Source organism: Myxine glutinosa, chromosome 8 (genome assembly GCF_964187855.1).
Source record: "Myxine glutinosa chromosome 8, kmMyxGlut1.1, whole genome shotgun sequence".
In the NCBI taxonomy this organism is placed as follows: domain Eukaryota; kingdom Metazoa; phylum Chordata; class Myxini; order Myxiniformes; family Myxinidae; genus Myxine; species Myxine glutinosa.
This window is the reverse complement of record NC_136268.1, coordinates 14,468,222-14,484,427: the sequence shown is the minus strand read 5'-3', so window position 1 is coordinate 14,484,427 and position 16,206 is coordinate 14,468,222. Positions and strand designations below refer to the sequence as shown.

General features: G+C 41.7%; 1 protein-coding gene across 1 annotated transcript in view; it reads left to right on the top strand.

Annotated features, from left to right (window-relative positions):
* Positions 1-712: 712 nt before the first annotated feature.
* The window catches only part of LOC137432196 (xanthine dehydrogenase/oxidase), a 296,924-nt gene continuing 281,430 nt past the window's right edge, over positions 713-16,206 (top strand). The window contains exons 1-3 of the mRNA XM_078782822.1: positions 713-717; positions 924-1,032; positions 13,905-14,031. Of these exons, the coding sequence (XP_078638948.1) occupies positions 713-717; positions 924-1,032; positions 13,905-14,031 (241 nt within the window). The remainder of the gene's footprint in view (positions 718-923; positions 1,033-13,904; positions 14,032-16,206) is intronic.

The following is a 16,206-nucleotide window of genomic DNA, read 5'->3' as shown; positions in this document are numbered from 1 at the left end:
AATGGGTCAATGTTTGAGTGGGTCAAAGATTAATCTGCTGCCAGATGATATGTAGAAGAAGGATGATAGGTCTATAAGAGAAAACAAATATTTGTAGTGTTTGAGTGGTCTAATGAACAACATTAAGGATAGGTACTACAGACAAAAGGTTCATAAAGATGAGGGTGGGAGAAATAGAGGTGTTTATGATTTTTGAAAAAGACAAGGGGGTAAATGACATTAGATAGGGATTTCCCATGTTAAACGGAGGTGTCCCAGAAGCAACATTATTACACTACTGATGTGGTTAATACCTGTCTTATTTTGATGTAACGCTCTGTATATCACAGGTACGATGTGGTTAATACCTGACTTATTTTGATGTAACGCTCTGTATATCACAAGAACGATGTGGTTAATACCTGACTTATTTTGATGTAACGCTTTGCATGTCACGAGCACGAAGTGGTTAATTCCTGTCTTATTTTGATGTAATGCTCTGTATGTCACAAGCACTATGCGGTTAATACCTGTCTTATTTTGATGTAATGCTCTGTATGTCACAAGCACTATGCGGTTAATACCTGTCTTATTTTCATGTAATGCTCTGTATGTCACAAGCACTATGCGGTTAATACCTGTCTTATTTTGATGTAATGCTCTGTATGTCACAAGCACTATGCGGTTAATACCTGTCTTATTTTCATGTAATACTCTGTATGTCACAAGCACTATGCGGTTAATACCTGTCTTATTTTGATGTAATGCTCTGTATGTCACAAGCACTATGCGGTTAATACCTGTCTTATTTTGATGTAACGCTTTGCATGTCACCAGCACTAAGTGGTTAATTCCTGTCTTATTTTGATGTAACGCTCTGTATATCACAGGTACGATGCGGAAAATACCTGTCTTATTTTGATGTAACCCTCTCTATGTCACAGGCACTATGCGGTTAATACCTGTCTGACTCCCATCTGCTCTTTGCATGGTAAAGCAGTTATCACGACAGAAGGGATTGGTAACTCAACCAGCAGGTTGCACCCTGTGCAGGTAACTCACGACTGTGCTTGTAACTCACTCAATGCTAGAAAGCAGTGGCGAAGTGATGGTTTGTGGCGCTCGGGGTGAAGGTAAAAAACATCGCCCCCTGCAGATAATGACAGTCAGAAGTTCCTATTGAGGGGCCAGATGAAAGAGCTTATGCTTCCCCAGACGGATCAGAAGCAGAGCCCTGGAACATGTTCAAAATGAGAAACTATTTAGTTATGATCTCCTGACATGATCAGGCTTATTAACTACAAAGAATCCTGAAGAATTCCTATGTTTCTAAACACGCATCGCCATGTTAAGGTGCATAGCGCAGTTTAATAGGTCCTTCCATGACATGGTATTCCTATTACAAAATAAATAACAAAAACAATGATGACATTGTAACAAAGCATTTATTAATACTAATAATATTAACAACAATAATAATATTCGTACCATTTGGCAATAATAAAACGAACGTATCATCCCCGCCCTAGTCCAAGCAGACCTGGGCTTGGTAAAAGGTAAACTAATGCTGAAGCGGGACAGCAGACAGGTATGCTACAAGGTAGTTAACAACAACTACATCAAACATGCATGCAGCATGGTGTAGTATTTCTATGCAGCATGGTGTAGTATTTCTATGCAGCATGGTGTAGTATTTCTATGCAGCATGGTGTGGTATTTCTATGCAGCATGGTGTGGTATTTCTATGCAGCATGGTGTGGTATTTCTATGCAGCATGGTGTGGTATTTCTATGCAGCATGGTGTGGTATTTCTATGCAGCATGGTGTGGTATTTCTATGCAGCATGGTGTGGTATTTCTATGCAGCATGGTGTGGTATTTCTATGCAGCATGGTGTAGTATCTCTATGCAGCATGGTGTGGTATTTCTATGCAGCATGGTGTGGTATTTCTATGCAGCATGGTGTGATATTTCTATGCAGCATGGTGTGGTATTTCTATACAGCATGGTGTGGTATTTCTATGCAACATGGTGTGGTATTTCTATGCAGCATGGTGTGGTATTTCTATACAGCATGGTGTAGTATTTCTATGCAGCATGGTGTGCTATTTCTATGCAGCATGGTGTGGTATTTCTATGCAGCATGGCGTGGTATTTCTATGCAGCATGGTGTGATATTTCTATGCAGCATGGTGTGGTATTTCTATACAGCATGGTGTGGTATTTCTATACAGCATGGTGTGGTATTTCTATGCAGCATGGTGTGGTATTTCTATACAGCAAGGTGTGGTACTTAACCGATTAACAAACTTCTCGCTTCTCGATAACCGCTTAACCGATCAATGCGAAACTTAAAACATATGATCAACTACCTAGGCAAACATTTGATTAAAATAAGCTGATCCGAAACACAATATGGCCACTTGTGAGTTCATAATACAAAAAGTGGGCAATATCTCAAAAAATATGAATTATAGACACATTGCAGTTGCACCTTATTAAATAGGACTCATTTGGCACAGCAGAAAGTGACAATCCCACCAGAAGTGGGCAATGCACTTTGTCACTACACACATTATCACAAAACACATTGTCACTATACAAATTTCCACTGTGCACTTTGTCGCAACAGACATTTTCTCTGCAAACATTTTCGCAACACACATTTTTGCGAAACACATTGTCGCTTTACATATTTTCATAATACACATTGTCGCGATACATAATTTAGCCAAACACATTTTCGCAACACACATTTTCGCTATACACTTTGGCACTATCCACATTTTCACGATCCACATTTTTGCTACACACATTTTTGCTTTACACATTGTCGCTTTGCACATTTTAGCGAAACACAATTTCACGATACATATTTTTGCCATACACTTTTTGCTATAACATTTATAATGCTATAACATTTGCTATAACATTTGCATTTGCTATAACATTTGCTTTGCTATAACATTTGCAATCACACAATACACATTTTCACTGTACACATTTTTACAATACACATTTTCACTATTCACATTTTAGCAATACACATTTTCACGATTCACATTTTCGCAATACACATTTTTGCGATATACATTTTTGCTGTGCACATTTTCGCGACACACATTTTCACAATACAGATTTTCACTTCACACATTTTCGCTACTCACATTTTCACTGCACACATTTTCGCGACACGTTCACTATACACATTTTCACGATACACATTTTCGACATACACATTTTCACTGCACACATTTTTGCGATACACATTTTCGCTACACATACACTATACACATTTTCATGATACACATTTTCGCCACACACATTTTCACTTCACACATTTTCGCTACACATTCACTACACATTTTAACGACACACATTTTCACGATACACATTTTCGTGATACACATTTTCACGACACATTTTCACAATACATATTTTCATGACACGCATTTTCGCGACACACACATTTTCACTGCACACATTTTCGCAACACACATTTTCGCTCTACATTCACGATACACATTTTCACTACACACATTTTCACTACACACATTTTCACTACACACATTTTCGCTACACACATTTTAGCTACACACATCTTCGCTCAACACATTTTCGCGATACACGTTGTCGCTATACACATTTTCGCAACACACTTTGTCGGTGTACACATACTTGCTATACACATTTTTGCGAGACACATTTTCACGATAAACATTGTAGCTATACACATTGTCGCAATACACATTGTTGCTATTCACTTTTTCGCTATTCACTTTTTCGCGATACACATTTTTGCGACACATAGTTTCGCTACACACATCTTCACGATACACATCTTCACTCAACCCATTCTCACGATACACATTGTAGTGATACACATTTTTGCTATACACGATGTCTCGATACACTATGTCGCTATTCACATTTTCGCCATACACATTGTCGCCATACACATTTTCGCGATACACATCGATGCCACACATTTTCACGATACACATTTTCGCCATACATATTTTCGCGATGCACATTTTCGCGACAAACATCTTCACTCAACACATTTTCGGGATACATATTGTAGCTATATACATTGTCGCTATACACATTTTCACAATACACATTTTTGCTACACACATTTTCGCTACACACATTGTCGCTGTGCACATTGTCACGATGGACATTGTCGCAATATACTTTGTCAATATACACAGTCGCGACACACATTTTCACAACACACATTTTCGATATACACATTGTCACTGCACACATTTTCTCGATACACATTTTCACGATAGACATTTTTGCGATACACATTGACGCTATACATATTGTCGCGATACACATTTTCGTGATACACATTTTCGCGACACACATTTTCGCTAGACACATTGTGGCTATACACATTTTTGCTACACACATCTTCGCTCAACACATTTTCGCTACACACATTGTCGCTATACACATTGTCGCTATACACATTGTCGCTATTCACATTGTCGCTATTCACATTGTCGCTATACACATTGTCGCTTTTCACATTGTCGACATGCACTTTGGCGCTATTCACATTGTCGTTATACACAATGTCGCTATAGACATTGTTGCTATGCACTTTGTCGCTATTCACATTGTCGTTATACACATTTTCGCAACACACATTTTTGCTCAACACATTTTCACGATACACTTTGTAGCTATACACATTTCGCGACACACATTTTCCTGATACACCTTTTCACTATACACCTTTTCGCTACACACATTTTCACTCAACACATTTTCGCTACATACATTTTCGCTCAACACGTTTTCGCGATACACTTTGTAGCGACACACATTTTCGCTATACACATTTTTGTTATGCACATTTTCGCTCTTCACATTTTCGCGATTCACATTTTCGCTATTCACATTCTCGCTCTACACATTGTCGCTATACACATTGTCGCTCTACACATTGTCACGATACACATTGTAGCTAAACACATTGTCACTATACACATTGTCACTATATACATTGTCACTATACACATTGTCACTATACACATTGTCGCTATACAAATTGTGGCTATACACATTCTCACAATACACATTGTCACTATACACATTGTCACGATACACATTGTCACGATACACATTGTCACTATACACATTTTCACGATACACATTTTTGTTAAACACATTTTTGCTGTTCACATTTTCGTTATTCACATTTGTCGCTATACACATTTTCGCAATACACATTGTCGCTATACACATTGTTGCTCTGCACATTGTCGTTATACACATTGTTGCTATACACATTGTCACGATACACATTTTCACTATCCACATTTTCGCTGTACACATTTTCACGAAACACATTTTCGCTACACACATTTTCGCAACACACTCTGTCGGTGTACACATATTTGCGATACACAATTTCACGAGACATATTTTCGCGACAAACATTGCAGCTATACACATTGTTGCAATACAAATTTTCGCGTCACATATTTTCACTGTACACATTTTCGCTACACATTCACGATACACATTTTCACAACACACATTTTCGATATACACATTTTCGCAACACACATTTTCACTTCACACATTTTCGCGACACATTCACTCTACACATTTTCATGACACACATTTTCACTGCAAACATTTTCACTGCACACACATTTTCACTGCACACATTTTCGCTACACACATTTTCGCTCAACATTCACGATACACATTTTCACGACACACATTTTCACTGCACACATTTTCACTGCACACATTTTCGCTGCACACATTTTTGAAGGACACATTTTCACGATAAACATTGTAGCGATACACATTGTCGCAATACACATTGTCGCTATTCACATTTTCGCTGTACAATTTTTCGCGATACACATTTTTGCGACACATAGTTTCGCTGCACCCATCTTCGCTATACACATCTTCCCTCAACACATTTTCGCTATACACATTGTCGCCATAATATACGTTGTCTTTATACACTTTGGCGCGATTCACATTTTCGCAATATACATTGGTGCTATACACATTTTCGCGATACACATTTTCACGATTCACATTTTCGCGATACACATTGACGCTATACACATTTTCGCGATACACATTTTCGCGATACACATTTTCGCAATGCACATTTTCGATAGACACATTGTAGCTATACACATTTTTGCTACACACATCTTCGCTCAACACATTTCCGCGATACACGTTGTCGCTATACACATTGTCGCTATTCACATTGTCGCTATACACATTGTCGCATTTCACATTGTTGCTATGCACTTTGTCGCTATTCACATTGTCGTTATACACAATGTCGCTATAGACATTGTCGCTATGCACATTGTAGCTATACACATTGTCGCGATACACTCTGTCGCTGTTTACATTTTCACGACACATTATCGCAACACACATTTTTGCTCAACACATTGTCGCGATACATTTTGTAGCTATACACATTTTCGCTACACACATTTTCCTGATACACCTTTTCACTATTCACCTTTTCGCGATTTACATTTTCGCTATTCACATTCTCGCTCTACACATTGTCGCTATACACATTGTCGCTCTACACATTGTCGCAATACGCATTGTCGCGATACACATTGTCACAATACACATTGTCGCTATGCACATTGTAGCTATACACATTGTCGCGATACACTCTGTCGCTGTTTACATTTTCACTCAACACATTTTCGCTACATACATTTTCGCTCAACACATTTTTGCGATAGACTTTGTAGCTACATACTTTCGCCATACACATTTTTGTTATGCACATTTTCGCTCTTCACATTTTCGCGATTTACATTTTCGCTATTCACATTCTCGCTCTACACATTGTTGCTATACACATTGTCGCTCTACACATTGTCGCAATACGCATTGTCGCGATACACATTGTCACAATACACATTGTAGCTATACACATTGTCGCTATATACATTGTCACTATACATATTGTCGCTATACAAATTGTGGCTATACACATTCTCACAATACACATTGTCACTATACACATTGTCACTATACCCATTGTCCCTATACACATTGTCACTATACACATTTTCGCTATACACATTTTTGTTATACACATTTTTGCTGTTCACATTTTCGCAATACACATTGTCGCTCTGCACATTGTCGTTATACACATTGTTGCTATACACATTGTCACGATACACATTGTAGCTTAACACATTGTCGCTGTACACATTTTCGCTCAACACATTGTCGATATTCACATTTTCGCAATACTCATTTTCGCTATACATATTTTCGCTGCACACATTGTCGCTGTACACATTTTTGCTCTACACATTGACGCTACACACATTTTCACTCAACACATTTTCACTATACACATTGTCGCTATACACATTGTCGCTTTTCACATTGTCGCGATACACATTGTCGCTATTCACATTTTCGCTTTACACATTTTCGCTATACACATTTTCACTATACACATTTTCGCAATACACATTTTCGCTACACACATTTTAGCTCAACAGATTGTCGCTATACATATTTTCACTGCACACATTTTCGCTAAACACATTTTCACGATACACATTTTCACAACACACATTTTAGCTATACACATTTTAGCTATACACATTTTAGCTATACATATTTTCACGATACACATTTTCACTGCACACATTTTTGCTATACATATTTTCACTGTACATACTACTTTTGTGGAACACTTCTTGTTCCTACAGCGAGGACTGCCACATATAGATAAGTCAGAGGTATAACAATGGATGAAATACAAAAATATTCGAAATAAAAATCAATATAAGGTAAACATTTATCAATATAAAAATGAACAATTTTTAGGGCACGAGTTTATCCCAGCTGTTTTGGGCAGATAAAACAACAGGGGATTATTGTTATACACTTCTATTATTCCAATAATGAGAATATAATTAACATGCATTGAACATTAGTCAGGGAAACATATGAAAATCTGTTAACTAAATTGTTACCAAAAAATTTCTTCCCCAATATGTTTGTAAAGGTGTGTAATAACATGTGTTAAAATGTTGAAGGTCAACTCCCGTGGGAAACCCAGAAAAAAAGCTGTTGAATTCGGGTACCGAAAAATTATTTTCGAGAATTTTTATTTTTTTTAATCGGCCCTTAAGTAACTTATGAGGGGTCAAATAAGGGTTTTTCATGATTCTGAGTTGATTGTTAACATTTATATTTCACCACAGACACTCCTTTGTGGATAAATAATTTCTAAATATATCTCATTTTCTACTTTGCAGGACATGGAGTCTAGCAATATGGATGAAGACTTTACTCCACCTGTGCTCAATTGCTTCATCTGTGCACACTCGGATACACCAGCTGAAAGGCTCATACAGGCAACTCCAAAGGGATACTCAACTTTATTGAAACAAGTAGAAACTGTCGAAAATGTTACTGTTGTGGAACGTATGAAGGAGGCTCAAAAGGAAGGAAAACTGAGGTACCACCAGAGTGTAAAAATGATCTGTACAACAACTTTGTTGCAACCACCAAGAAGTCAGCTCAAGCATCAAAGGCAGAGAAAGAGTCATCAAAGTTGAAGAGAAGACGCACTACTTGTGAGTTCAGTTCATCAACTGGCTGCAGTTCTAGAAGATCACAGTCAGTTGACCTCCTGTATAAGGATGTATGCATTCTTTGCAACCAACCAGCCCAGCTCTACAAAAATAATCCAGCACAAGCTAGAAAGAAATACAGAGTGCCAGATAATTTGACTGCAGATACACTGAAGGCAAGCTTGCTGAAGACAGCACGGAGTCACGGGGATGACTGGGGCACTGAAGTCACTGGACGCCTGGAAGGGACAACGACTTGGTAGCAGAAGAAACACTGTACCATTTGCGATGCAAACTTATGTTTGCGAGAGGTGACAGTTTGTCCAAGACTGATGAGGAAGGAAAAAGGAAGAGAGGACAGAGGAGTATTGATGAGGAGCGAGAGGTAGTTTTTATTGAATTCTGCAAATGGTTAGACTCAGAATTAGAGCATGGGGTAATGAACATGGACCAAGTCCATGAAAAGCTGCAGGAGTTTGATCAGTCACCAGAGAAGAGCCTTTCTTATTCAAAGCATTGGCTAAAGATAAAACTTCTAGAGAAATACGAAGACACCTTGTATTTCACAACACAGGAAAGAAGGGCAGATGTACTCTGTCTCAAAGATGGCACCGACAATATTCTACGAGAGCATCATGCTAATCTTGACCATGGAGATGAGAAGACTCAGATCATAAAGACGGCACTCAAGTTCATATCCAATGATATTGCCTTGATTGATTTAGGTCCAAAGTCATACCCCACCACACACAGTATGACTGACATCGATAGTCAGCTGACACTTGTTCCTGCAAGCCTTCAGATGTTCTTGAGACCGATTGTCAAGACAGACGAAAGAGTTGCCGTTTGGGGGCAGAATTTTATTAAGGCCTATCGACCTCGGTCTGGAGTATTGCCACACCAAATGGGGCTTGCCATACAACTTGATCATAGATTTGGGTCAAAATGGATGCTCAACAAGTTCCACCGGCTGGGATACACTGAGTCTTACATGGAGACACAAAACTACAAATACTGCTTCCTTAATAGTAGGAGTGGAGATGATGTTCCAGATACTTCTGGCACTCTTGACACCATTGTGGAGGAAACCGATGAACAGATCAATGATGAGGTTGCGGTTGATGCTGCGCTTGAGGATCATTCAGTGATGACAGCCAAAGTGCCAGCCAGTTTTTTTTTTTTTTTTTTTTGTATACAAGGTCGAGGCTCGTGAAAGAGCGAACATTAATCACACAGAAAGACAAACCGACATATAAAACATATAACATAGGGAGCGGTAGACGGTAGACAAGATGGGGAGAGAGGGGGAAGGACACAAACACAACATTTGAGAGCAGGGACGGAGAGACATGGAGACATCGAGAGATCTGAGAGAGGGCGAGGGCTTTGGGGGGGGGGGGGCGTGGGAAGGGGGCGGTGGGAGAGGTATAAAACATATGGACACTGCCAGGACTTCCAGGAAAGAAGTTGGAATTTCAAACAAGGTGGAACTGGGGTGAATTAGCGGGGGTAGAAAAGATCAAGGTTTTGGATGGGGGAAGATAAGAGATGGTGGTGAACAGCTGTTTTAAAGACCTGGAGGGAGGAGTGGGATTGAAGGGAGTGAGGGAGTTTGTTCCAGAGGCGGGAGAAAAGAGGAATGAAAGAGTGAAGGTGAGCAGAGAGCCGAGATTTCGGCAGTTTAACCATCAGAGGGTTGCTGGCAGATCTTGTGCGACCTGTAGGAATATTTGGGGGACAGAGCACAGAGAGAGCTGGGGGTGCAAGGCCGGAGAGGAGTCGGTAGAAGACAGAAAGACCACCTACCTGCCTGCGGTGAGTGAGTGAAAGGCCCTCAGAGATAGCTTCATCGCGGGAGATTCCAATAATTCTGAAAGCTTTGGTTTCAACAGCGTGAAGCCGAGCTAGGTGTGAGGCAGGAGCACCGGCCCATAGGGGAGAACAGTATTCCATTGAGCTGCGGATGAAAGCCTTGTATGTGGTGAGGAGCTCAGGTGTGCCGAGGAAGGACTTCGCACGACGGAGGATGCCCAGTCGGCGACTGGCTTTGGAGGCCAGCTTGGAAATGTGGTTTTCCCAAGAAAGATCATGGCAGATAGTGAGACCCAAAATCTTGAGCGACAGAACTTCTTGGAGAGGATTGTTGAGAAAGTAGATGGGAGGGTTGTCCAGTCGATCTTTTCGGAGAGACATAGTAAGAGTGTGAGATTTGTCAGGATTGAAAGACATGTTCCACTTGTTTGACCAGTCTGTGATTTTGTCCAGGTCTTCAGAGAGTGAGGAGGCAGCAGACTGCCGATCTGAGGGAAGAGGAATGGAGCGGCAGAGAGTGGAGTCATCAGCAAAGAGATAGAGAGGATTTTCGAGAGAGTCAGAGAGATCATTGATGAAGACCAGAAAAAGCACGGGGCCCAGAACACTGCCTTGGGGAACTCCAGCCTGAACAGGAAGAGGAGATGAGAGAAACCCATTCAGGGCCACACGTTGACGACGACTAGAGAGGAAGTCCGCCAGCCATGCGTGGAGATTTCCATGGATACCAAAGGAGGAGAGTTTGGTGAGCAGAGCGGGGTGCCAGACCGTGTCGAAGGCACGTGATATGTCGAGGGAGACAGCTCTAATTTCCTGTTTGGCATTGAGGACCTCCATCCATTGTTGAGACAGCAGAAGCAGCATGTCCAGAGTAGAGTGACCTGGTCTGAAACCAAATTGATGATCAGAGATCAAGCCATTGGAGAAGAGGAAAGATTTCATATCCGAAGCAATGATGGATTCCATGACTTTGCTGATAATTGAGAGAAGGCTGATTGGTCTGTAGTTGCTAGGATCTGTTTTTGCACCTTTTTTGTGCAAAGCGGTGATGTTGGCTGATTTCCAAGCAGATGGCAGTTGACCTTGAGCAAAAGAGAGGGTGAAGAGAACAGAGAGAGGGTGAGATAGAGCAGCAGAGCAGGATTTTAGGACTCGTGGGCTGATGCCGTCGGGTCCAGTTGCAGAATCAGAGTCGAGGGTTGACAGAAACTTTTCCACCTTGTCAGGAGGAAAGGACACGGAGTCCAGGAGCAGCAGGGTACGACTGGGTATGGTGGGTACAGAGAGGGATGGGTTTGGGACACAAGATTTAGAGGCAAACACAGAGTTGAGGCATTCAGCTTTTTCACGTGCGGAGTCAGCTGTGTAGCCGTTTGAGGTAAGGGAGGGGATGGAGGGGGAACAAACACCAGAAACGGATTTGACCAGACGCCACCAGGATTTGGAAGAGGGAGACAGATAAGAGAGTTCGGTCTTGAGAACGGAGAGATATTGTTTCCTGGCTCTCCTGAGGGTGGACACACACTTGTTTCGGGCTTTGTGAAAGGAAATGAGATTTCCTTCCGTTGGATTTGCTTTCCAGGAGACGAAGGCAAGTTGTTTCTGGGCAACAGCCTCACCACAAGATTCCGTGTACCATGGACGGGAGGAAGGGTAAGACAACTGAAGACGAGATGGGATAAATCTGTGCATGAGAGAGAGCAATTCACCTCGGAAGAACTCCCAGGATGAGTTGATGTCAGAGGCGGTAGAAATGGGAGACCAGTCCAGATGATTGATGGCTGCTTGAAGACCGTGCCAGTTGGCCTGAGTGAAATGCCAGACTCGTCGACGCTGAGCAGGCTCCCTGAGGATGGTCAGAGAGATGTCCACTTTAACAAGGACAGTGAAAGTGAATTGTCAAGTAATGATCAGGTGGTCTTTATGGAGGTTGGGGAAACAAACAATGCAGTCACTCAGTTTGTTGGAGACAATATAGATTTAAACATTGTCTCTATTCACGGAAACACTCCCTTTCACTCAATGGGTTGGATCGAAGTCACCTCTCCGGCACCACCTTTGCCAGATCCACAGACAACAGCAGCTTTCCCCCGGGTGAAGTTGAAGGCACTCGACAAAGCTAAGATCCTGAGAGGAACTGAAGTAAAGATTATTCCATTTACGAACAGGAAACAGATAGGAACGAACGCGATCATGTTTCTCCCCCTCGCTGAGCTTTCCTCCTCCCTGGCTCATGATCAGCCACTCCTCACTCCAGGTGACACACTCTAGGCAGCGGGGTGGGTGATCAAAGCCAACGATCCTGAGTTCCCACACTCCAACTGGAATGGCTGGATGAAGAGAATCCATGCTAATGATGCAAAGCAGAGCACACAGATCGAGTTCCTCCCAGCTATTGCAGTTCACGAGCTGTAATTGTCATGGAGATTGCAGCAACCGGCGATGCAGCTGCAAGAAGAATGGGGTCACGTGCATCTCGGCCTGTGGAGTCTGTAATGGCATTACATGCAGAAACTGCAGTCATGATGTTGTTGAGTCTGAAGAAGACATAGACAATGACTGTTGAAACTTCTGACATTGTGAATGAGAAATAACTCTTGAGTATTATATATGTATGTGAAATAAAAGCTACTTTGTGTGTAAATGTAAAAGTGAAAATATAAATGTTAACAATCAACTCAGAATCATGAAAACCCTTATTTGACCCCTCATAAGTTACTTAAGGGCCGATTAAAAAAAATAAAAATTCTCGAAAATAATTTTTCGGTACCCGAATTCAACAGCTTTTTTTCTGGGTTTCCCACGGGAGTTGAACTTCAACATTTTAACACATGTTATTACACACCTTTACAAACATATTGGTGAAGAAATTTTTTGGTAACAATTTAGTTAACAGATTTGTGAAATATCTCATAAAATGCCCTTACTACATCTCAAATGGCAAGAATGCTTCAGTTTTTTTCTCATTGTATAAACTATTTGTGTACATTGACATTTCTGCTCTGAAACCCCATATTCTATGTCCTATGTGTCTCGTGTCATGCTAGGAGTACATAGTAATGTTCAATGGCTCACAGTGTGGATTCTGTGATTAAACCACATATTATATGTTCTGTGTGACTCTTGTCATGCTCGGAGTGCATAGTAAAGTTCAATGGCTCACCATGTGGATTCTGGGATTAAACTCCATATTCTATGTCCTGTGTGTCTCGTGTCATGCTCGGAACGCACAGTAAAGTACAATCACTCACAGTGTGGATTTTGTAATTAAGCTCCATATTCTAGGTCATGTGTGTCTCCTGTCATGCTGGGAACTCATAGTGAAGGTCATTGGGTCACAGTGTGAATTCTGCTATTAAACCCCATATTCCATGTCCTGTGTGTCACATGTCATGCTAGGAGCTCATAGTAAAGTTCATTGGCTCACAGTGTGGATTCTGTGATTAAACTCCATATTATATGTCCTGTGTGTCTCGTGTCATGCTAGGAGCGCATCGTAAAGTTCAATGGCTCACAGTGTGGATTCTGCACTCCTGGGTTTGTGATGTCCATGTATTCCTTGCTGAGAAACAGCCCAGCCCCAAACCAGCAGGAGCTTTCCGAGGCATTCCAAGGTAAATATTAATTTAATAATGATAACGCCTGTTTTAATTGTTGTAAAAATTCAAAGCAAAATCCTTTTGAAGGAATGCCAAACGTGTTTCTATTTCACAATATTTTAATGGCATAGCCCATAGGGCAAAGCCGTCTAGAACACTGTTTTTTCAGTCCATATGTATGTATGTATGTATGTACGTCTCCTCAAACGTGTACCAATCAGCGCTGAGGATCTGTTCACATGACACGGTGATGTGATTACGTATGTTGTCATAACAGCAGTACGGCGGCTGAGGGCTGACTCTGCACACCGCCATTTTGATTCCAATTTCGGTCAGGCCGAACATGTCGTCGGACCTGTCATATATCACAATCGCCATGCTCTACCTTAATGTTTTTCATTCGGTGTGAAACACAAACAAACCGATTGTTAAAATGACCATCAAATATCGAAAGCATAGGTGTTACGGATCTTCCAGCAACACAGTAGAGGAAAAGCAAACGGAAATCGAGAGCACTCGTCTACCACAGTAAGAATGTATCGGCGCCCCCCCCCCCCCCCCCCCACACCCTCTGAGGCTGGCAACGGACCCTTGAAGTCAACATTCAAACATTCCCATGGGCGGCTGGCCTGAATCAACGTCCCCATAGATGGTTTCTAAAATCTCAGTTTGACTTCGGCGCACACGGGGCATGACTTGCAGAGACGCCGAACGTCCTCTATAGAAAAAGGCAAATTACTACTGCGCACGAAATGAGCTAATCGCGTGACCCTGGGGTGTCAGAGCGAATTATGAATATCCCTTAAATCGCCGGTGGTCATTCCCACGCAGACAGGTTGGGACAAAGTGTCGGCTGCCAGATTATCTCGTCCCGGTCTGTAGATGATGTCAAAACTGAAGTCAGCTAATTCCACACGCCAGCAAGCGATTTTCTCATTTTTAATCTTGTGTATGATGGCCGTCATACATGAACACAACCGACTGTTGGTCTGTGATTAATTGGAAATGTTTCCCGAGAAGGAAATGGTGCCACCATCTGACAGCTTCAATGATCGCTTAAGCCTCCTTTTCTATAGCGGAATGTCACCTTTCACTATCAGACAGGGTACGACAGAAAAAGGCGACCGGTCTCCCAGCCTGATTGAGAGTCGCAGAAATTACGCAGTCCGAGACGTCTGTCTTGATCATAAAATGAATACTCTCGTCGATCGAGGTCAGCACAGCATTAGCTATGATACGAGGCTTTATTTAAATCTATCTCAACATACCCTATGTAAACAGAACAAAGAATAATGTCAGAACTACAGCAAAGATTCTACCAGCATTTCATCGTTCATAAGCAAGCTAATTATGCATTCCCGCGTCATACCTTTCTCGAGCGTCTGCTCACAACAAACATAAATCATCCAATAATTAATACTGAAACATTTCTATCATCACATGTAATATTTGTGTTCTTCTCATGAGCAATATATTGGAGATTGGTGCCTTCATGAAGATTTTGATAAGAAGAGACCAGAACGGAGATTTGTCATTACAATGCATGTTATTTAACTATCTTGACAATTAAAAGGATGAGGGACAAATTTAAATTGAGATGCCGGCAATAACTTGCCTACTCTTCAAGATAGACATCTCATGAACACTGAAAGTCCAAAATGGACTTCCACACCACTCTTGCAGTGGCCGGGAGCTTTCTGGCGGTGGGTTTCATCGGCAGGGTTTTGAGCAAGGATCGTGATTGAAGAATGCCTGAAAACTTGCGAGTCGTGAGTGGTGCCATATTCTTGGCTCTGCATTTTGCCTTCGGGTCCGTGTTGTCCTTGGGCTGCTGGCTAGACGGGAACTGTCCTGGATTTCAACGGATTTGGTTCCTGGCTGCACTCCTGGCTCTCCGTTGCGCACCTGACTTTGTTGCGCAACTGGCTCTCTGTTGTGCACCTGGCTCTCTGTTCCGCACCTGGCTCTCCATTGCGCACCTGGCTCTCTATTGCCTACCTGACACTCAATTGTGCACCTGGCTCTGTGTTGCACACCTGGGTCTGCATTGCACACCTGGCTCTGTGTTGCATGCTTCTCCTTGGATTTGTCAGCGACGTTTTGGATCTGCCTTGGCATCACAGAGGGGCACTCCCTTCCTGCCACGGCTGCCCTCCCTCTGGTCATGACTTGATCTGCTCGCCATCGGGC